At 40.2% G+C, this 22906-nt stretch overlaps 2 protein-coding genes across 2 annotated transcripts in view; one reads left to right on the forward strand and one right to left on the reverse strand.

The window, feature by feature from the left end:
- COL5A2 (collagen type V alpha 2 chain) overlaps positions 1–14847 on the reverse strand; it is a 408452-nt gene extending 393605 nt beyond the window's left edge. Inside the window, exons 1-2 of the mRNA XM_063790630.1 lie at positions 14758–14847; positions 3104–3274 (exon numbers count right to left, since the gene is read on the reverse strand). The gene's annotated coding sequence lies outside the window, so the exon portion shown is untranslated. The remainder of the gene's footprint in view (positions 1–3103; positions 3275–14757) is intronic.
- Positions 14848–15128: 281 nt separating this feature from the next.
- WDR75 (WD repeat domain 75) overlaps positions 15129–22906 on the forward strand; it is a 34170-nt gene continuing 26392 nt past the window's right edge. Inside the window, exons 1-2 of the mRNA XM_001164827.5 lie at positions 15129–15313; positions 22107–22236. Coding sequence (XP_001164827.1) covers positions 15228–15313; positions 22107–22236 — 216 coding nt within the window. The 5' untranslated portion in view covers positions 15129–15227. The remainder of the gene's footprint in view (positions 15314–22106; positions 22237–22906) is intronic.

A 22906-nucleotide genomic window follows, 5' to 3' on the forward strand; every position in this document is an offset into this window, starting at 1 on the left:
AAATGACAGAATTTTATGGACAAGGAATTCCAGACTGAGGAGGTCTCAGATAGAAATTAGGACCTTACTAAGCTAAAGGGAAAAGTCAAGCTGGGAACTGCTTAGGACTGCCTCCCATTCTATTCAAAGCCACCCCTCTGCTCACTGAGATAAATACATTTCTAATTGCATCCTTTGGAGAGGCTAATCAGAAACTCAAAAGAATGCAACCATTTGTCTCTTATCTGCCTATGACCTGGAAGCCCCCTCCCTGCTTAAAGTCTTACCATCTTTGCTTCGAATTTTCCCATCTTTTCAGATGGAACTACTGTTCATCTTACATATGTTGATTGATGTCTCACGTCTCCATAAATGTAAAGCCAAACTGTGCTCTAACCACCTTGGGCACATGTCATCAGGACCTCCTGAGGCTGCGTCATGAGCATGTGTCCTCAACCTTGGCAAAATAAACTTTCTAAATTAACTGTCTCAGATTTTCAGGGTTCACAAACTTCAGTAAAGGTCACTTCCGCTATGCTTTAGCAAAGAATCTGACTGTATTGTGCCCGCTCTAGCAATGTGTGGAAATTTGAACTTAAAAGGGATGATTTAGTGTATCTGGCAGAAGAAATTTCTAAGCAGCAAAACATTCAAGATGTGACCTGGCTACCTCTAACAACCTATGCTTCTATGCATGAGCAAAGAAATGATCTAAAACTGAAACTTATATCTAAAAGGGAAGCAAAGTGTAAAAACTTGGAAAATTTGCAGCCTTGCCATGTAGTACAAAAGAAAAGCCCATTTTCAGGTGAGGAATTGAAGCAGCCTGCAGAAATTTGCATAACTAAAAGGAAGGCAAGCGCTGATAGCCAAGACAATGGGAGAAAGACCTCAAAGGCATTTCAGAGACCCTCATGACAGCCCCTCCCATCACAGGCCCAGATGTCTAGGAGGGAAGAATGGTTTATTGGGACAGGCCCAGGGCCCCTCTGCCCCATGCAGCCTCAGGAAACTGTTCCCTACATCCTAGCCATTCCAGCTCTAGCTGTAGCTCAAAGGGGCTCAGGTACACCTCAGGCTGCTGCTTCAGAGACTGCAAGCTGTAAACCTTGGTAGCTTCTACATGGTGTTAAACCTGTAGGTGCACAGAGTCCAAGAGTTGAGGCTTGGGAGCCTCTGCCTAGATTTTAGAAAATGTATGGAATAGCCTGAATGTCCAGGCAGAAGCCAGCTGCAGGGGCAGAGCCCTCACAGAGACCCTTTACTAGGACAATGCAGAGGGAAAATGTGGGGTTGGAGCCCCCACACAGAATCCCCAATGGGGCACTGCCTAGTGGAGCTATGAGAAAAGGACCACCATCCTTCAGACCCCAGAATTGTAGCTCCACCAACAGCTTGTATCATGCATCTGGAAAAGCCACAGACATTCAATGCCAGCCCATGAGAGCAGCCAGAGTGTGTGAACCCTGCAAAGCCACAGGGACAGAGCTTCCCAAGGCTTTGGGAGCCCACCTTTTGTACCAGCATGCCCTGAATGTGGGACAAGGAGTCAAAAGACATTATTTTGGAGCTTTAAGATTTAATTACTTTAAGCTCTCAACCCCCTGCTGGGTTTCAGACTTGCACAGGCCTGTAGACTCTTTCTTTGGCTGATTTCTCCCTTGGAATAGAAGTAATTACCCAATGCCTGCCCTGCTGAGTTTCAGACTTGCATGAGGCCTGTAGCCCCTTGGTTTTGGCCAATTTCTTACATTCGGAATGAAAGCATTTACCCAATGCCTTTACCCCCATTGTATCTTGAAATAAACTAGCTTGTTTTTTATTCTACAGGCTCATAGGCAGAAGGGACTAGTCTTGCCTCAAAGGAGACTTTGGACTGTGGACTTTCGAGTTAATGCTAGACTGAGTTAAGACTTTGGGCCATTGTTGGGAAGGCATGATTGTATTTTGAAATGTGAGAGGGGCATGAGATTTGGGAAGGGGCAGGGTGAAATGATATGGTTTGGTGTGTGTACCTGCCCAGATCTCATGTTAAAATGTAATCCCCAATGCTGGAGGCAGAAGGTGACTGAATCATGGGGGGTGGTTTCTCATGAATTATTTAGCCCTATAGCCCTAGTGCTATTCACATGATAGAGTTCTCATGATATCTGGTTGTTTAAAACTGTGAGCCAAGCATGGTGGCTCACACCTGTAATCCCAGCACTTTGGGTGACCAAGGCAGGTGGATCACGAGGTCAGGAGTTTGAGACTAGCCTGGCTAACATAGTGAAATCCCATCTCTACTAAAAATACAAAAATTAGCTGGGTGTGGTGGCATGCACCTGTAGTCACAGCTATTTGGAAGGCTGAGGCAGGAGAATTGCTTGAACCCAGGAGGCGGAGGTTGCAGTGAGCCAAGACTGTGCCACTGCACTCCAGCCTCAGTGACAGAGTGAGACTCCGTCTGAAAAAAAAAAAAAAGTATGAAGCACTTCCCCCATCTCTCAGTCCTGCTTTTGCCATGTAAGATGTCTCACTCTCCCTTTGCCTTCTGCCATGATTGCAAGTTTCTGAGGCCTCCCGAGAAGCTGAGCATGTGCCAGAATTATGCTTCCTGTACAGCCTGAAGAACCATGAGCCAATTAAACCTATTTTATTTATAAATTATCCAGTACCAGCTATTTCTTTATAGCAGCACAAGAGTGGCCTAATACACCACATGATCTCACTCATAATGAGGCAACTTAAAAAGTCAATGTCAAAAAATAGAAAGTAGAATGGTGGTTACCAGAGGCTGCAGTGATTGTGGGAGTGGTGGTTAGGGAGATTTTGGTCAAAGAACACAAAATTACAATCAGGCCGGAAGAATAAATTCAAGAGAGCTATTGTACAGCATAGGGACCATAATAAATGGCAATATGTTGCACTCTTGAGGAATGCTAAGAGAGTCAATGTTAAGTGTTCTCAACACAAAAATGATAACCATGTGAGTTGATACATATATATTAATTAGGCAGGTTTAACCATTCCACAAGGTATATGTGCTTCAAGTCATTGTGTTGTACATAATAAATACATATAATTTTATCTGTCAATTTTTAGAAAGTGTTAAATTTTAAAAAAAGAAAGAAACATAACTTACAGCATCAGTATCTAAATCCTTGTGGTCCTCAGCTTCATTTTCTGTGTCCCAAATTCTTATGTGGGAGAATTTGATTGGCTCCTTGGTTCACATACCCTCTCTAATTACCTGTGTCTTGGAGGGATTTCTCTGAGACAGTGGTTTCAAAGAAGGTTGACTCTAAGATGATGCCTGGGGGTATGAGATTTTAAAAGTATAACTTCAGTTTCACCTTCACTACTTATTTCATTTACTTCTCATCTGGAAGGTTCAGGGGTTGCCCTACTTAAGAGTCTCATGTCCCACAAGACACTATATCTCTTGTAGCAACTCCACAGGCTTCCAGGATTCACATGAGAGACATACCCAATTACAAGAGTTAACACACTCAGGGAAGCCCAAATTATAGCACTCTCATCAGATATTTATGGGACATTTATAATTCCTCCTTGTTTAGTTGCAATTTATCAATCAGGGATAATATTACCATAGGCAATATTGACTGTAACACAGTTGACATTCTATCTTCAGGTATTTATGGGACATTTATAATTCCTTCTTGTTTGGTTGCAATTTATCATTCAGGGATAATATTACTGTAGGCAATACTGACTGTAACATAGTTGACATTCTAGCTTCAGATATTTATGGGACATTTATAATTCCTCCTTGTTTAGTTGCAGTTTATCATTCAGGGATAATATTACTGTAGGCAATACTAACTGTAACCTAGTTGACATTCTATCTTCATCTGATTTCCAGTGGAACAGAGAGAAAATTAAGTAAAGGTCACATTCTTATGGTATAAAAGGAAAAGCCTTTATTAATTTTTACTAACTCTGCCCCACAGTTAGTTCTTTAATGTATTTACTGGCATTGACAGATTTGCTTTGAAGTTGCTCTCAAAGAAGTAAAACATGGGCCACAGCATATTAGTGGAGTTAGGCCAACTCCTCTCCCTTGCACTGCACCTACCTCCCAATTCTCCTGCCCAAGAATGCTTAGGGAATATCTTGATTATCCAGAAATATCACAACTTGCACAGGACTCTGAAGTCCTACAGAAAAAAAAACTATCCCTATTCACAGTTGAGTTGAGATATAGATACTCATCTAATGGAGGGGTTCTAAAGAAGATGTGTGAAACAAAGGAAGCTAAACTAAAAGGAGATACAGCTACATGAGTGAGAGGAAAAGATACCCAGGACTAACAAAGATGTTAGGGCCTGAGGTCACCTCACCCAGGAAGCACAAGGGGTTGGGGGATTTCCCTTTGCTAGCCAAGGGAAGCCATGACAGACTGTACCTGGAAAAACAGGACACTCCTGCCCAAATACTGTGCTTTTCCCAAGGTCTTAGCAACTGTCAGACAAGGAGATTCTCTCCTGTGCCTGGCTCCGCAGGTCCCACACCCACGGAGCATTGCTCACTGCTAGTGCAGCAGTCTGAGATCAAACTGCAAGGAGGCAGCCTGGCTGGAGAAGGGGCATCCTCCATTGCTGAGGCTTGAGTAGGAAAACAAAGCAGCCAGAAAGCTTGAACTGGGTGGAGCCCACTGCAGCTCAGCAAGGCCTACTGCCTCTATAGACTCCACTTCTGTGGGCAGGGCATAGCTGAACAAAAGGCAGCAGACAACTTCTGCAATCTGGCAGCTCTGAAGAGAGCAGTGGTTCTCCCAGCATGGTGTTTGAGCTCTGAGAACGGACAGACTGCCTCCTCAAGTGGGTCCCTGACCCCTGTGTAGACTAACTGGGAGACACCTCCCAGTAGGGGCCTACAGACACCTCATATAGGTCGGTGCCCCTATGGGACAAAGATTCCAGAGGAGGGATCAGGCAGCAATATTTGCTATTCTGCAATATTTGCTGTTCTGCAGCCTCTGCTGGTGATACCCAGGCAATCAGGGTCTGGAGTGGACCTCCAGCAAACTCCAACAGACCTGCAGCTGAGGTACCTATTAGAAGGAAAACTAACAAACAGAAAGGAATAGCATCAACATCAACAAAAAGGATATCTACACCAAAACCCCATCTGTAGGTCACCAACACCAAAGACCAAAGGTAGATAAAACCACAAAGATGGGGAGAAACAAGAGCTGAAAAACTGAAAATTCTAAAAACCAGAGTGCCTCTTCTCCTCCAAAGGATCGCAGCTCCTCACCAGCAACGGAACAAAGCTGGACAGAGAAAGACTTTGATGAGTCAACAAAAGTAGGCTTCAGGAGGTCAGTAATAACACACTTCTCCGATCTAAAGGAGCATGTTTTAACCCATCACAAAAAAAGCTAAAAACCTTGAAAAAAGGTTAGTTGAATGGCTAACTAGAATAAACAATGTAGAGAAGACCTTAAATGACCTGATAGAGCTGAAAACCATGCCACGAGAACTTCATGACACATGCACAAGCTTCAATAGCTGATTCAATCAAGTGGAAGAAAGGGTAGCAGTGATTCAAGATCAAATTAATGAAATAAAGCGAGAAGACAAGGTTAGAGAAAAAAAGAATAAAAAGAAACGAACAAAGCCTCCAAGAAATATGGGACTATGTGAAAAGACCAAATCTACGTCTGACTGGTGTACCTGAAAGTGATGGGGAGAATGGAACCAAGTTGGAAAGCACTCTTCAGGATATTATCCAGGAGAACTTCCCCAACCTAGCAAGGCAGGCCAACATTCAAATTCAGGAAACATAGAAAACACCACAAAGATACTCCTCGAGAAGAGCAACCCCAAGACACATAATTGTCAGAATCACCAAGGTGGAAATGAAGGAAAAAATGTTAAGGGTAGTCAGAGAGAAAGTTCAGGTTACCCACAAGAGGAAGCCCATCAGACTAATAGCAGATCTCTCAGCAGAAACCCTACAAGCCAGAAGAGAGTGGACGACAGTATTCAACATTCTTAAAGAAAAGAATTTCCAACCTAGAATTTCATATCCAGCCAAACTAAGCTTCATAAGTGAAGGAGAAATGAAATCCTTTACCGACAAGCAAATGCTGAGAGATTCTGTCACCACCAGGCCTGCCCTACAAAGCTCCTGAAGGAAGAACTAAACCAGTACCAGCCACTGCAAAAACATGCCAAATTGTAAAGACCATCAATGCTAGGAAGAAACTGCATCAATTAACGGGCAAAATAACCAGCTAACATCATAATGACAGGATCTAATTCACACATAATAATATTAACGTTAAATGTAAATGGGCTAAATGCCCCAATTAAAAGACACAGACTGGCAAATTGGATAAAGAGTCAAGACCCATCAGTGTGCTGTATTCAGGAGACCCATCTCACATGCAGAGACACACATAGGCTCAAAATAAAGGGATGGAGGAAGACCTACCAAGCAAATGGAAAGCAAAAAAAGCAGGGGTTGCAATCCTAGTCTCTGATAAAACAGACTTTAAACCAACAAATATTAAAAGAGACAAAAATGGCCATTACATAAAGGTAAAGGGATCAATTCAACAAGAAGAGCTAACTATCCTAAATATATCTGCACACATACAGGAGCACCCAGATTCATAAAGCAAGTCCTTAGAGACCTACAAAGAGACTTAGACTCCCACACAATAATAATGGGAGACTTTAACACCCCACTCTCAATATTAGACAGATCAATGAGACAGAAAGTTAACTAGGATATTCAGGAATTGAACTCAGCTCTGCACCAAGTGGACCTAATAGGCATCTACAGAACTCTCCACCCCAAATCAAAAGAATATACATTATTCTCTGCGCCACATCGCCCTTATTCTAAAATTGACCACATAATTGTAAGTAAAACACTCCTCACCAAATGCAAAAGAACAGAAATCACAACAAATGGTCTCTCAGACCACAGTGCAATCAAATTAGAACTCAGGATTAAGAAACTCACTCGAAACCGTGCAACTACATGGAAATTGAACAATCTGCTCCTGAATGACTACTAGGTAAATAATGAAATGAATGCAGAAATAAAGATGTTCTTTGAAACCAATGAGAACAAAGATACAATGTACCAGAATCTCTGGGACGCATTTAAAGCAGTGTGTAGGGAGAAATTTATAGCACTAAATGCCCACAAGAGAAAGCAGGAAAGATCTAAAATCGACACCCTAACATCACAATTAAAAGAACTAGAGAAGCAAGAAGAAACAAATTCAAAAGCTAGCAGAAGGCAAGAAATAACTAAGATCAGAGCAGAACTGAAAGAGATACAGACACAAAAGACCCTTCGAAAAATCAATGAATCCAGGAGCTGGTTTTTTGAAAAGACCAACAAAATTGATAGACCACTAGCAAGACTAATAAAGAAGAAAAGAGAGAAGAATCAAATAGATGCAATAAAAAATGATAAAGGGGATGTCACCACCAATCCCACAGAAATACAAAGTACCATCAGAGAACACTATAAACAACTCTATGCAAATAAACTAGAAAATCTAGAAGAAATGGACAAATTCCTGGACACATACACCCTCCCAAGACTAAACCAGGAAGAAGTTGAATCTCTGAATAGACCAATAACAGGCTCTGAAATTGAGGCAACAAGTAATAGCTTACCAATCAAAAAAAGTCCAGGACCAGATGGATTCACAGTCGAATTCTACCAGAGGTACAAAGAGGAGCTGGTACCATTCCTTCTGAAACTATTCCCATCAACAGAAAAAGAGAGAATCCTCCCTAACTCATTTTATGAGGCCAGCATCATCCTGATACCAAATCCTGGCAGAGACACAATAAAAAAAGAGAATTTTAGACTAATATCCCTGATGAACATCAATGCAAAAATCCTCAATAAAATACTGGCAAACCAAATCCAGCAGCACATCAAAAAGCTTATCTGCCATGATCAAGTTGGTTTCATCCCTGGGATGCAAGGCTGGTTCAACATACACAAATCTATAAACTTAATCCATCACATAAATAGAACCAATGACAAAAACCACATGATTATCTCAATAGATGCAGAAAAGGCCTTCGAAAAAATTCAACAGCCCTTCATGCTAAAAACTCTCAATAAATTAGGTATTGATGGGATGTATCTCAAAATAATAAGAGCTATTTATGACAAACCCACAGCCAATATCATACTGAATGGGCAAAAACTGGAAGCATTCCCTCTGAAAACTATCACAAGACAGGGATGCCCTCTCTCACCACTCCTATTCAACATAGTGTTGGAAGTTCTGGCCAGGGTAATCAGGCAAGAGAAAGAAATAAAGGGTATTCAATTAGGAAAAGAGGAAGTCAAACTGTCCCTGTTTGCAGATGACATGATTGTATATTTAGGAAAGCCCATCGTCTCAGCCCAAAATCTCCTTAAGCTGATAAGCAACTTCAGCAAAGTCTCAGGATACAAAATCAATGTGCAAAAATCATGAGCATTCCTATATACCAATAACAGACAGAGAGCCAAATCATGAGTGCACTCCCATTCACAATTACTTCAAAGAGAATAAAATACCTAGGAATCCAACTTACAAGAGATGTGAAGGACCTCTTCAAGGAGAACTACAAATCACTGCTAAACGAAATAAAAGAGGACACAAACAAATGGAAAACCTTTCCATGCTCATGGAGAGGAAGAATCAATATTGTGAAAATGGCCATACTGCCCAAGGTAATTTATAGATTCAATGCCATCCCCATCAAGCTACCAATGATTTTCTTCACAGAATTAGAAAAAACTACTTTAAAGTTCATATGGAACCAAAAAAGAGCCCTCATTGCCAAGACAATCCTAAGCCAAAAGAACAAAGCTGGGGGCATCACGCTACCTGACTTCAAACTATACTACAAGGCTACAGTAACTAAAACAGCATGGTACTGTTACCAAAACAGAGATATAGACCAACGGAACAGAAGAGAGGCTCAGAAATAACACCACATGTCTACAACCATCTGATCTTTGACAAACCTGACAGAAACAAGAAATGGGCAAAGGATTCCCTATTTTAAAAATGGTGCTGGGAAAACTGGCTAGCCATATGTAGAAAGCTGAAACTGGATCCCTTCCTTACACCTTATACAAAAATTCATTCAAGATGGATTAAAGACTTAAATGTTAGACCTAAAACCATAAAAACCCTAGAAGAAAACCTAGGCAATACCATTCAAGACATAGGCATGGGCAAGGACTTCATGATTAAAACACCAAAAGCAATGGCAACAAAAACCAAAATTGACAAACGGGATCTAATTAAACTAAAGAGCTTCTGCACAGCAAAAGAAACTAACATCAGAGTGAACAGGCAACCTACAGAATGGGAGAAAATTTTTGCAATCTACCCATCCGACAAAGGGCTAATATTCAGAATCTACAAAGAACTCAAACAAATTTACAAGAAAAAAACAAACAACCCCATCAAAAAGTGGGCAAAGGATATGAACAGACACTTCTCAAAAGAAGACATTTATGCAGCCAACACACACATGAAAAAATGATCACCATCACTGGCCATGAGAGAAATGCAAATCAAAACCACAATGAGATACCATCTCACACCAGTTAGAATGGCAATCATTAAAAAGTCAGGAAACAACAGGTGCTGGAGAGGATGTGGAGAAGTAGGAACAGTTTTACACTGTTGGTGGGACGGTAAACTAGTTCAACCATTGTGGAAGACTGTGTGGCGATTCCTCAGGGATCTAGAACTAGAAATACCATTTGACCCAGCCATCCCATTACTGGGTATATACCCAAAGGATTATAAATCATGCTGCTATAAAGACACACGCACACGTTATGTTTATTGCGGCACTATTCACAATAGCAAAGACCTGGAACCAGCCCAAATGTCCATCAGTGATAGACTGGATAAGAAAATGTGGCACATATACACCATGGAATACTATGCAGCCATAAAAAAGGATGAATTCATGTCCTTTGTAGGCACATGGATAAAGCTAGAAACCATCATTCCCAGCAAACTATCACCAGGATAAAAAACCAAACACCGCATGTTCTCACTCATAGGTGGGAATTGAACAATGAGAACACTTGGGCACAGGAAGGGGAACATTACACACCGGGTGCCTGTTGTGGGGTGGGGGGAGCGGGGAGGGATAGCATTAGGAGATATACCTAATGTAAATGACGAGTTAATGGGTGCAGCACACCAACATGGCACATGTATACATATGTAACAAACTTGCACATTGTGCACATGTACCCTAGAACTTAAAGTACAATAATAATAAAAAAAAGATACATGCATGTGTATGTTCACTGTAGCACTATTTAAAATACTGAAGACGTGGAATCAACCTAAATGCCCATCAATGATAGACTGGATGAAGAAAATATGGTACATATACACTATGGAATACTATGCAGCCACAAAAAGGAACAAGATCATGTCCTTTGCAGGGACATGTATGGAGCTAGAAGCCATTATCCTCAGCAAACTAACACTGAAACAAAAAAAACAAACACCACATGTTCTCACTTATAAGTGGGAGGTGGTGATGAGAATACATAAACTCATAGAGGGGAACAACACACACTGGGGCCTGTCGCAGGGGTGGCCGGGTGGAGGGAGAGCATCAGGAAGAATAGCTAGTTTGATGCTAGGCTTAGTACCTAGGTCATGGGTTGATCTGTTCAGCAAACCACCATGGCACACATTTACCTATATAACAAACCTGCACATCCTGCGCATGTACCCTGGAACTTAAAATAAAAGTTGATTTAAAAAAAAAGAGAGAGAGAAAGTCTGAAAGAGATAGTCTTTGAAGCAGACACTGCTGTGTTCCAAGATCAGCGCTACTGATTATAAGCAGAATGATCTGAGGTAAGTTAGCATAGTAAGTCTCAGGTTTTTCACCTATAGAACAGAAATACCACCTCCAGGGCTGTTGAGATAATTAGAAATAGATGAAGCATCAAGCACGTGGCTGGCCCATGGGAGGCACCGAGAGCCATTTGTATATAGAGCTGCCATTAGATTATTTTTTAAAGTAGTACTTCTCAAACTTAAATATGCATAGGAATCACCTGCAGATCTTGTTAGAATGCAGATTCTGATCCCACATATCTGGGTAGGGCATGAGTTTCTGCATTTCTAACAAGCTCCCAGGTGACACTGCTGTTGCTGGTCCATGGACCACACTTTGTGCAACAACATTTCAAACCATTCTAAAATTTCGCTTTAGCCACTGGGTACAAGAGATCATACAATTTTAATCTATGGGTTTAATCATAGCCAAAACAGAAAAGGTGTAATTATAACCATGAGAACTGTTAGCCTTAAATGGAACATAACCCGCTTGTGTTAATCATCACTTAACTGCCTGAGGTTCCTAGGGCAGAGGTATACACGAGAGAAAGTGCAGAATGAAAAATACATAGGATAGATAAGGATTTCAGCATCATAGGAAACCTAAGAAGAGATAAAAATTGCACCATCATTAGGGAATGAGGAAACACAGCAGAGCCCAAGGGCCTATCACTAAGTAATTCATGACATTAATACAAAATTAATGTAATCTGCTTGAAGATGTCTCCTATGTACATTATGCAGGGTAGTGGTGTGAAATACTGTATATGGTGTTTATATCTGTTGAAGGGAACAGAAACATACATGAAGATACTAAGCAGTAAAAATGTGACTAAATCCTTCTCACTAATGGGAAAGCTTTTAAAAATTTTATTAAATAAAAAATAAATAAAAATAAAAATTTTAAAAGAGAATGCTCAAAACTCAACAAGAAGATAACCAATAAAGCAATGCGTGAAGGACTTGATGACACTTCACCAAAGAGGATATAAAATGATGCTCAGCATTAGTCATTAGGGAAGTGAAAATTAAAACCACAATTAAATACCACTACAAACTTATTATTATGGCTAAAAAAAAACAAAACAAAAAAACCTTGACAATACCAAGTCCTGACAAGGGTTTAAGTAACTAAAACTTTCATACATTACTTATGGAAATGCAAAAATAGTACAGTAACTCTGGGAAAAAAACAGTTTGGCAATTTCTTAAATAAACATACACTTATGATTTGAGCAATCTCATTTGCTGGTATTTATCCTAGAAAAATAAAAGCTTATGTTCACACATAAACCTACATATGAATGTTTAGAGAAGTATTATGCATAATTTCTAAAACCTGGGGGTAAAATACATTCAACAGATAAACTGTGAAATAGCCATACAATGGAATACCACTCAGCAATATAAAGCACTGATGCACATAACATAAATGCAATATGCTAAGTGAAAGAAGCTAGACTGAAAAGGTTACATACTATATGATACCATTTATATGGCTTTCTGGAAAAGGCAAAACTAGGGATGGAGAACATTAGTGGTTGCCAGGGGATAGGTCTTGGGGAGGGGAAGGAGAAGTACTGGGGAATTCTCTGAGGTGTTGGAATTCTTCTGTATCTTATTTGTGATGGTGGATACAATAATTTGTGCATCATAGATATCAAAGAAAGCAGATTTTATTGTATGCAAATTTTTAAAATTAGCCTAATCGTTTCACTTTTTAACACAAAGGCTACACTGTCTCCAATTTCAGAGTAAAACCCAAAGCTGTTACAATGATCTAGGAGACCCTATGAACTGGCCTCTTATTACCTCTCTGACCTCATCTTTTACTATATCCCCTTGATGATTATTCTCCAGCCACACTGGCCTCTTGACTTATCTTGAACATGGAAAGGAATACTCTTTCCTCTGGCTGACTCTTTCACCAAACAGCTCCATGCTTATTCACACTCTCAACCTTTTCAGGTTATTTCAAATGTTACCTTCTCAGTAAGGCTTTCCCTGAAAACCCATAATAAATGTGATCAAACCCTTATAATCACTTTCTTTTCTACTTTGAGTTTCCTCTTGGCACATAAATACATCAAAAGTATAATAAGTTTTTGTTTCTACCCATGATAAGGTAAGGTCCAGTAACATACAGATTTTGTTAACTATTTTTCTCACTCCAGTATTCCCAGAGCCTGAAAGAATGTCTGGCATATACTAAGCGCTTAGTAAATATTTCCTGGATGGAAGATGCCAAATAAGTGTTTCTGGAAAATCCTTTTCCTTCTGTATATAGGCTATGCTCTTTCTTGCTATTCCCTTATTTCTTCTAACTGAAAGGAACATGAACTGTGAGCATAAGGACAAAACCAATATGGTTAAGGACAATAACGCAAAGAACAAAGTAGAGAAAGCACAGGTCCCTGGTGGCATGAATGATCCACTGCACTAGCCCTATTCTGCCTACCTCAGCCTTCCTGTTACATGATAAAGACAACGCACTATTAATTAAACAGCTGAAGGTGGGATTGGTTCCTTAAAAATTATGTAAAAAGAAATCAAAATACAAATGACTTATCTTTCTGGGCCCTTCAGTAAATTAAAACCCTGTGTAAAATAATCCTCCTATACATTTATCAATCCAGCTAGTTTTCGTCCATATCAGGATTTCTGATTCTTTTCTGAAAAATCTAAAGTTACCATACAGTAACATACAACTAAAGTCACACTAATTTGAGTGAAAATATTTATTTTGTTTCTTGGCTCAGGCCCTAAGGAAAAGCCTGTATCAGGTTACAAAGTACCCAACAAAGTCTTTAAAAGATTTATTGTGCATACATCAAGAGACTAAACAAGAAGAGGTTAAGGCTGCAGAATCAAAAGTGATATTTTACGCTCCATCCACTGTGACAAAGGGTATCACAGTCATGAAAGAGAAAGCTGGTTACAGCTTGAGATAAACCAAAATTATTAAATATCTCCCTTTCTAGTTCTGGCTCCCCAAATAATAAAGTTTTGAGCACTTTAATAAGCTAGACTCCTCAGTAAAAAGTAAATTTATCCCTGATTTTTACAGTGGTGCTGTCCCAGGATATGTCTTGACCTTTGTGAATATTGTATTTCTCCACAATAAATAAACTTATAGGTATAATCATGTGTGGCTTAATGATGGGGATATGTTCTAAGAAATGCATTTTAGGTGATTTCATCATTGTGTGAATATCATAGAGTGTACCTACACAAACCTAGATGGTACAACCTACTACACACCTAGGCTGTACGTTATAGCTGATTGCTCCTAGGCTACAAATCTGAACAACATGTTACTGTACTCAATATTGCAGGCAATTGTAACAGAATAGTATTTGTGTATTTAAACACATAAAAGGTACAGTAAAAACACAGTATTATAATCTTACGGAATCACCATGTTATATGCATTGACTGAAAGATCCTTATGTGACATGTGACTATACTTGAGACCTTGGTAATTTTGTGGTAAATCCACAAATCAAGAAGCGAAATCAAAATAGGCAACATAATATACAGGGTCCAAGAACATGATACGTGTAAGTTTACAAAGGAAAACTGGAGATAAACTGGCAAAAATAAACATGTTCGGATTTTAGGGGTTCCTAACCCACAGACTCTATCCACTAATGGGAAAAGGTAAAACTCAGGAAACCAGAGACCAGCGCCCCGAAACCTGGCGGGACTGGCCGAATGTCAGATTAGCCCGAGCAGCTACACTGAACGCTGCGGAAGATGCACCAGAATCCCGGAGTAGGAGCCAGATTTCCAAAGGAAGAAAGCTAGGCCCTAGGACTGTGGAGATTCTGTAGTAACCTAAGCGATGTTCACAAGAACAGAAGAACGGCTAATGAGAGGAACAAAAAGCTGTACAAGGAAGAGAAAGCTACCTTTCCACCCAATAACTCAACGCTGCGACAGAGAAAACCAGGGACGCCAGAGGCTCGCGTCATCCTGCAGCGCCGACACCACAGACACTAGAAAGCGACGCCTCCGGTGGGACGGCTGGAGGTCACGTGGTACACTGTACGCCACCTTTCCCTTCTGGCGGAAAAAGCCATAGAGTCAGGTTGACAAGGCCTGAGAGAAATATGTCTGTATTAAATAATTGTGTATAGGTATATAATAAAAACTGATTGTCTCTAAGTCTCTGTTTTGCTTTCACCTTTTCTTACAAGTGTCTTAGTTTGACATTGCCCACACAAAAGATGCCTGCACGGAAGCGGAGTCCTACCACCGAGTCTCAGGCCTAGAAGGGCCCGGGGGTGGGTTCTGTGGGCTGGGAACAGCCGTATTACCCGGCTCAACGTAGGAAGTTCAGGGCGAGACCAGAGATTGGCCATTCTGCGACTGCGCAAAGATGGTGGAAGAGGAGAACATCCGCGTGGTTCGTTGTGGCGGCAGCGAGTTGAACTTTAGGAGAGCTGTGTTCTCTGCAGATTCTAAGTATGAGGGGCACCGCGCTTTGTCGGCTGAGGGGCGGGGCGTGAGTTTCTCGAGGGTCGGGGAGAAGGAATTGTCAGTCGCGTTCGGACTCTCCCGCCTGGCGGATATCGGCTTCGGGTAGAGCACGCGCCTGTGGGGGATCCCCAGGGTACCCGGGAGGTCCCGTTACCACTGCAGGTTGGGGTGCGTCCCCCGATTCCTGGACAGTTTACCTGCAGGTAGATTGAAAGGCCCTGGAGCCGGTCTCCGTGTCGAGGATCTGGAAGGTGTTCGGGCGGCTGGAAAATGGTCCAGGGGTGGATGTGTATGCCACTACCTTTGCAGTACCTACTCTTTCGTACAGAATCATGTTTTGGAGTGACTAAAACCTAAAACCATTCCGCTTTTTCTACCCACTCCTCACTCCTGAAGCATAGTGCATGAAGCATAGTGCAGTCTTTTCGGAACTTTACATGAAAACAGATGTTAGATTCTTTATGAGATAAAAATACGCTAAGACTTGGTCTCTTTTCTCAGTGTAGCTGGAAACCAAACCACTCCCTGGCTTCAAAATCCACTTCTTACATTATGAAACCTTTGTAAGTTTCTTAATCTTTGCCTCAGTTGCCATCATCTGTAAAGGGGGACAATATTTAGTTCATCTCACGTGGTTATTGGGAGGATTAAATGCCTCAATATGTTAAAACTACAGACAACAATGCCCGGCACATAATGGCTCAATGTATGTAGCTGTAATCATTATTACTGTATTGTCAGGTTTTCAAATAACTTTAGGTAGAGTGGCACTTAATAAAATCAAAAAACCCTTTCTGCCTTAGAAGAGTAGAGATAGTATTTTATGAAAGTTTGTAGCCTCCACAATATATTTTTTTTTTTTTTTTTTTTTTGATGCAGAGTCTCACTCTGTCACCCAGGCTGGAGTGCAGTGGCTCAATCTAGGCTCATTGCAACCTCCGCCTCCCTGGTTCAAGCAATTCTGGTGCCTCGGCCTCCTGAGTAGCAAGTATTATAAGCGCGGGCCACCACGCCCGCTAATTTTTGTATTTTTAGTAGAGAGAGGGTTTCGCCATGTTGGCCAGGCTGCCCTGGAACTCCTGGCCTCAAGTGATCTGCCCACCTGAACCTCCCAAAGTGCGGCGATTACAGTGAGCAACTGTGCCCGGCCCACCCCCACAATATTCTGCATATGAGTGTACGACAGGTAGTTGTTGAAGGTAATGCAAGCATGACTGGAAGAGCTTTTATAAATTGCCTTAGAAGCCAAAAAAAAAAATGAGTCCTTTGGCTTTGTTGACATTGATCTTATGAATCAAAGGAAGAAACAGGCTTTAAGAGGCTGTCACACTGTGACGCTTCGGACTCATATCCATGTAACCAGTACTGTTCCTATACCTTATTCATTATAATGAGGTCCATTGTGTGTTTGATTTGCTAAGCCCAACAATTCATTTTTTAAGTACTTGTCAACTATATATTATGTATAACATGCTGCAGTGACAAAAACTAAGATAATTTTAATATTGATCCTGCCTTCGAGGAGCTTACAGTCTAGTGAGGAAAAGGAATACTCAGTAACAGATTTTTCTTACTGTGGTCCTGTAGGAAGGAGCTCGTAAGAAGAGATTACTTCCCAAACTAAGAAGGACGGAGAAGATTGCTGAGCAAATGACATTTGTGCTAGGCCTAGATGATATTTTAAGTGGGGAGTATGGACAGAAGACATTTCAGGTGGGGAGGACAGTGTAAGCAAGAAAGACAGAAGTGATTTCTGTTGAACAGGCTGGTACAGTTAGCTAGTAAGAATGGTATATATTAAGGGAGGTAGTGGGAAATGAGGTTGGAAAGGACACGTGCAGCCAGTTGTTGGTTGTTGTTTGGACCAAAGAGAATGGTTTTTTAATTCTTTAAGGGGACAGCAGTAATCAGTTGTAATTTGATTGTGTTTCTTCAATAATGTTAACCTGAAAACTGTAAAACTCTATGATACATGTTGGTGAGTGGAGAAATGAGAGCTGGGTAGGCTGATGTACACAAAGTACAGTGATGGCATAGAAGAGGGAGTTACATAGTCAGTTTTACCTTCAGTAGTGGTTCTTGCAGCAATGGCAAGAGTTTGCCTCACCAGTAATACAGGGGGATGGAATGCCAGGCAAACAAGCTTGAAATCTGGGGGCCTTGAAAACTGGGGGGATTGAGCCTTCTATGTAAAGTCAGTGTAATTGCAGCATAGGGTATAAGAGATGGCAGGAAAAGACTCTGGAAGAATAGAGACCAGGGGTTAGAAGACCAGTGCAGGCATCCAAGCAAGAAATCACTTTTGCCCAAACTAAGGTAATATTGAACATGGAGAAAAGAGACAGGGTTTTAGAGTGATTTCACAGTCAATGTCAATGGGGAGATAGAGTTCAGTTCGGGGTTATTAACTCTAAGGTACCTGTAAAACAACCAGGTGGATATAGCTAGTAGTAGGTAGAAATTCAGGACTGAAGTTTGGAGAACTTGGTCAAGATTTAGAGATTTTTTTTTTGTCATCTATATATAAGCTAATAATTAAAACCATTTATCTAACAAACGACAGGATTTTAATGAACTCAGCAAAGATTTGAATATTATCTACAAGGTACCACAAGGGATTGGCTGCCTTATACAAAGAGGAATAATTTTGTATTTTACCTCAAGGTGCTTATCAAGAAAGCCAAAATCATAAAAAGACAGACTTGTGGAATTTTGGCGGCTTCCTCTTGAAACTAGAACAAAAACTCTGTTCTAGGTACTTGAGTAGGTTGTTCTGAGGGGCATGTGGGTATACGTGTAAGTTCCTGGTGTTCCCATATTAGATATTACTGACTCTCAGTCCAGTTCTGTTTGCATCCCATTCTGCGGCATCCCACAGTTATATGGTGCTGTGAATTATTGCACTGGGGTTGTTAGGGTAGAGAAAACTGAAACAATGAGTCATCCTTGCCTTTCACTTTCCTAAATTGCCCACAAGCTAATGTCCCAAACTCAGTATTTTTCCCTTACAGATCATTCTGAGTATTGCTGCTGTAACAATTTTCCTAAGTTGTTACTGTTATAACATTATTACTCTAACTCTTATTTCTAGTCTTGCTCTGAACTTTTTAACAGTTTTTTGTTGCCTCCTTAACTATAGCTCCTCTATATGGCTTTCAATCCCTTCTCTGATATAGCTCAACTCTTCCTACCCAACTGTTTCCTGATACTACCCATTATAGACACTTTGCTTGTCAGATAAGTACATTATCTGTGTCTTGTATATAATCATACCATTTCCTTGCTTTTGCTTATGTTGCTATTTTTTCTTCCCACCCCTTAAATCATACATCCTTCAGAGTCTAGTTTAAATCTTGGTTCCGACTTGAAACATCCCTAATTTCTTACTTCTTCACTTTCTCAACAAAGTTGAATCCTATGTGACAGGTGTTGTGGTGGGTGCATTACACACCTTCCAGTCTACAAGGTTAAGGTATTATCCCTATTGAGTGAGTGCTTGCTGCGTATGCTAAGCTTGTATTTGCATGCAATGTTTCACTTAAACTCTATGAGAACGTGTTATTTGCATTTTACAGTGGCTAACTGTAAGTGGAGATGTGAAGTTTAAAGAGGTTAAGTAAATTCTCCAACATCATTCAGCTAATACATAATAAAGCTGACATTCGAATCCATTTGTGTTTGACTTATTATTGTTTCTAATCAGTGAAAACACAGTGTCTCACCTCAAAGACTCACAGTCTGGTAGAGGAGAAACATAGTACACAGACAGTCTTAATGCCTTGTGGTAAGTTCTGTGATGGAGCTAAGCCCACCGTCGTGTAGAAGCACATTAGGACGGGTGCTGATCTAGAATGAGAAGATGAGGAAGGGCTTCCGGGAGAAAATTCTGAGCTGAATCTTAAAGCAGTAGTCAAGAGTTCTGAGAAATGGGAAAGACTGAAAAACTGTCACTGATTGGAAGGTTCTGAGAAGATATGACAACTAATGTGGTATGCTGGACTGGGGTCTAGGAACATAAAAAAGACATTAATGGAAAAAGTGAAGAGCTCCAAATAAATTATGTAGTCAATAGTCATGTACCAGTGTTAATATCTTAGTTTTGACTAACATGCTGTGCTTATGTAAAGTGCTAACATTTGTGGAAGCTAGGTGAAGCGTATGCTGGAACTCTGTAATTCTTCTGTAAATCTAAAATTATTTCAAAATTAAAAGTTAAAAAATAAGCTTACTCTTAGGAAATAAAAAAGAAGTAATTAGAAAACGTGTTCTATGTAGATAGCAGAGAGTGCAAAACCATGGAGAGAAAGTTGACTTTGAAGGGTTGCGTTTAAGTAATTGAAGCCATTGTTCTATGCTGAGAAACAAGAAGAGAGGATATTCCTTTTTTCTGAGGAAGCTTATCAGAATCAAATAGGGAAAGTTTTCTTGGCCAACAGTAGCCCCCTACCCACCACTGTCTCAAGGAAGCCATATCTAAAGGACCTCTTCATATTGATAGGGTGTGTCTGGGGGATGGGGGAAATTGTTGGAGTTATGAACTATTTTAATAGAGCACAGTGTTAAGTGAAAAAGTAGTTCAAGTTAGACTGGGATCAGACTACCAAAGCCTTAAGAATTTGGATAGTTTCCTAAAGTCAGAGGGAAAACAGTGAAGGATTTTAACTTTATCTGAGCAAGTAATATGGTCAAATTTGCAAAATTAGTCTGGTGTGACTGTGAAAGCTGCATTGAAGGACTGTACCTGGAGACTGTAGGAAGCCCTGAAGAGTGGCCCAGGCTGGAGATGTTAAGCTTCTGAACTGAAGTACTCATGGGAATGGAGAAGAGGCTCCAGCCAAAGGGCAGGTTATATATTGCAAATGCTTTGTTGCTCATACATTCTTGATCTTATACCATTTCATACAACCATGCCTCCTGGCTGACAGCACTTACAAGAGTCCATTGATTATAAGATGCATTCTAATTTCAAAGAGATGAACATGTGAAAATCAAGTGTCTTGAACTAATAAAATAGGATAGTAGTGGTCCCAGTTTGCAACAAATTTAGTGTGTTGTAATACAGTAGCTCTCCCTTGTCCACAGAGGATATGTTCCAGGACCCTCAGTGGATGCCTAGAACCACAGGTAATACCAGACACTCTATATAGTAAATGTTTTCCTATACATACATACCTATGATAAAGTTTAAGTTATAAATTAGGCACAGAGATTAACATCAATAACTAATAAAATAGAACAATTATAACAATATGTCAGCATCACTACCCTTATACTTTGGGGCCATTATTAAGTAAAATAAGGGTTACCTGAACATAAGTACTTCAGTACAGCAGTAGTGGATAGGATAACCTAGACAGTTTCTACGTGACTAACGGGCAGGTGTGTCTACAGCAGAGAATGCTGGAAAAAGGAATGATTCATGTCTCAGGTGAGACAAGGGAATTCACTACTGAGAATGGCATACAATTTTAAACTTATGAATTGTTTCTGGAATTTTCCATTTAATATTTTCAGATTGATCTTGACTGTAGGTAATTAAAACCAGGGAAAGTGAAAACATAAATAAGAGAGTACTGCTATGAATATAATAGACACAGAGCAAATACTTTTTACTTGGAAGATACAAGAAGATTTATATTTCTGCGCCTTGTTCTGTGATAATATCGTGAAAGTAGTCAAACAGTGCCCCAAGTAGCTTAACCACTTTTAGTAATTTAGTAGCTGCTGCTACATGGAAGAAATCCACAAATCCAGAAAGACAAAGCAAAGCTAGCATTTCAGCAACAAGAAACAAAAATGGAATAAAGTCTTTGTATTTTTCTGTACAAAAGGCCCAGACCTCACCAACTGGAGCAGAACCTTTGACTTACCATTTGTAAGCTGGTGTTGCCAGTGAACCATGGAGATGTTGGGGACATGGAAAAACACTGCTGTTGGCAGTACTATTGAAGAGTAATAGTTGATAGTGACTAGTACAGTGTCTGCATCCATTTAATGAGCAGGCAACTTGGTTAAGCTGGCTGTTTTTGCAGGATAATTCCATTTATAGCCTCTGTCTACAAACAGTCAAGAGATATGATATTGGCATCATTAATCTTTTCTGAGTTAATAATCTCTTCTGAGTTAATGAACTGATTGGTCATAGATGTCCCCATAGACAAAAGGCACACAAATTTGAGTATACAATTCTTAAACTATACCAAAAGAAATGTCTGTTGCATTTTTATCATGGACAATAAAAAGATCCTACTACCTATTGAGTATGTGATATGGTTTGGCTGTGTCCCCACCCAAATCTCATTTTGAATTGTAGCTCCCATAATTTCCACATGTGGGAGGGACCCAATTGGAGATAACTGAATCATGGGGGCAGTTTCCCCTATACTGTTCTTGTGGTAGTGAATAAGTCTCACGAGAGCTGATGGATTTATAAAGGGGAGCTCTCCTGCACAAGTTGTTTTTGCCTGCCACCATGTAAGACATGCCTTTTGCCTTCCACCATGATTGTGAAGCCTCCCCAGCCACGTGGAACTGTGAGTCCATTAAATTTCTTTCCTTTATAAATTTGAAGAGGGAGATGGTAAGGGTGAATGAGATATGTAAAGCAGGTGCTAGGCTCCCACCTGTAATCTCAGCATTTTGGGAGGCCCAGGCAGGCGTATCACTTGAGGCCAGGAGTTCAAGACCACTGAAACAATGATGAAAAATGTCTTTTTCAGCAGTGTGAAAACAGGCTAATACAGTATGTAAAACTTACTTTTCTTTCTTTTTTTTCCAGGTATATCTTCTGTGTCTCTGGAGACTTTGTTAAAGTTTACAGCACAGTTACAGAGGAGTGTGTACACATACTGCATGGACACAGAAATCTGGTGACTGGAATCCAGCTTAACCCCAACAACCATCTACAGGTGTCAAACAGTTTATAGCTGAATACTTTAAGATTGGCTTTGTTCTTGACAGAAAAATTTGAGTTGAATTTGACTGAGAAACTTTCCAGGTTATAAGTAAAACATTTGCTTATTTTCAGTTGTAGGGTATTTTCCACTTGCTAAATTACATTGCCTATAGCGTATTCTGTGAACCATTTGTTCCACAGAATGCTAAGAGGTATTACTTGAGAAGGATATTCTTGGCTGTATGAGTTTCTGAAATTCAGGGCTAGGCACAGTTAAATGTATTTGTTGATTGTAATCTTTTTAGGTTCCCTTACATGCATTGCGAATATCCAAAAGAGGTATGTAGTATTTGGTGTTTCTCAAACTTACTTGACTTGTGAACCATTTGGTTTCTGGAACACATTTTGAAAAATGTTGGCCAGGTGGTATTGATTTGGTAGATATGTTCCTTTAGAAGTAAGGCTCTGGCTTACACTAGATATTGCCTAGTCTTAAGACCAGTGTCTAGATAAGAAAATTTGTTTGGTGAGTGGGTCAACTAGTTAGTTTCAAGACAAATTTGGGAATTTAATTTAGTCCAGATTTTCCCACGTCCCCCACAAAGCAGCCCTTCTTTCTCAGTATTTAAGAATAATGAAATGGTCATGTTAATTCTGTTCTTAAGTTTCGGCAAATCTACTAA

The sequence above is a fragment of the Pan troglodytes genome, chromosome 13 (assembly GCF_028858775.2).
Source record: "Pan troglodytes isolate AG18354 chromosome 13, NHGRI_mPanTro3-v2.0_pri, whole genome shotgun sequence".
Lineage (NCBI taxonomy): Eukaryota > Metazoa > Chordata > Mammalia > Primates > Hominidae > Pan > Pan troglodytes.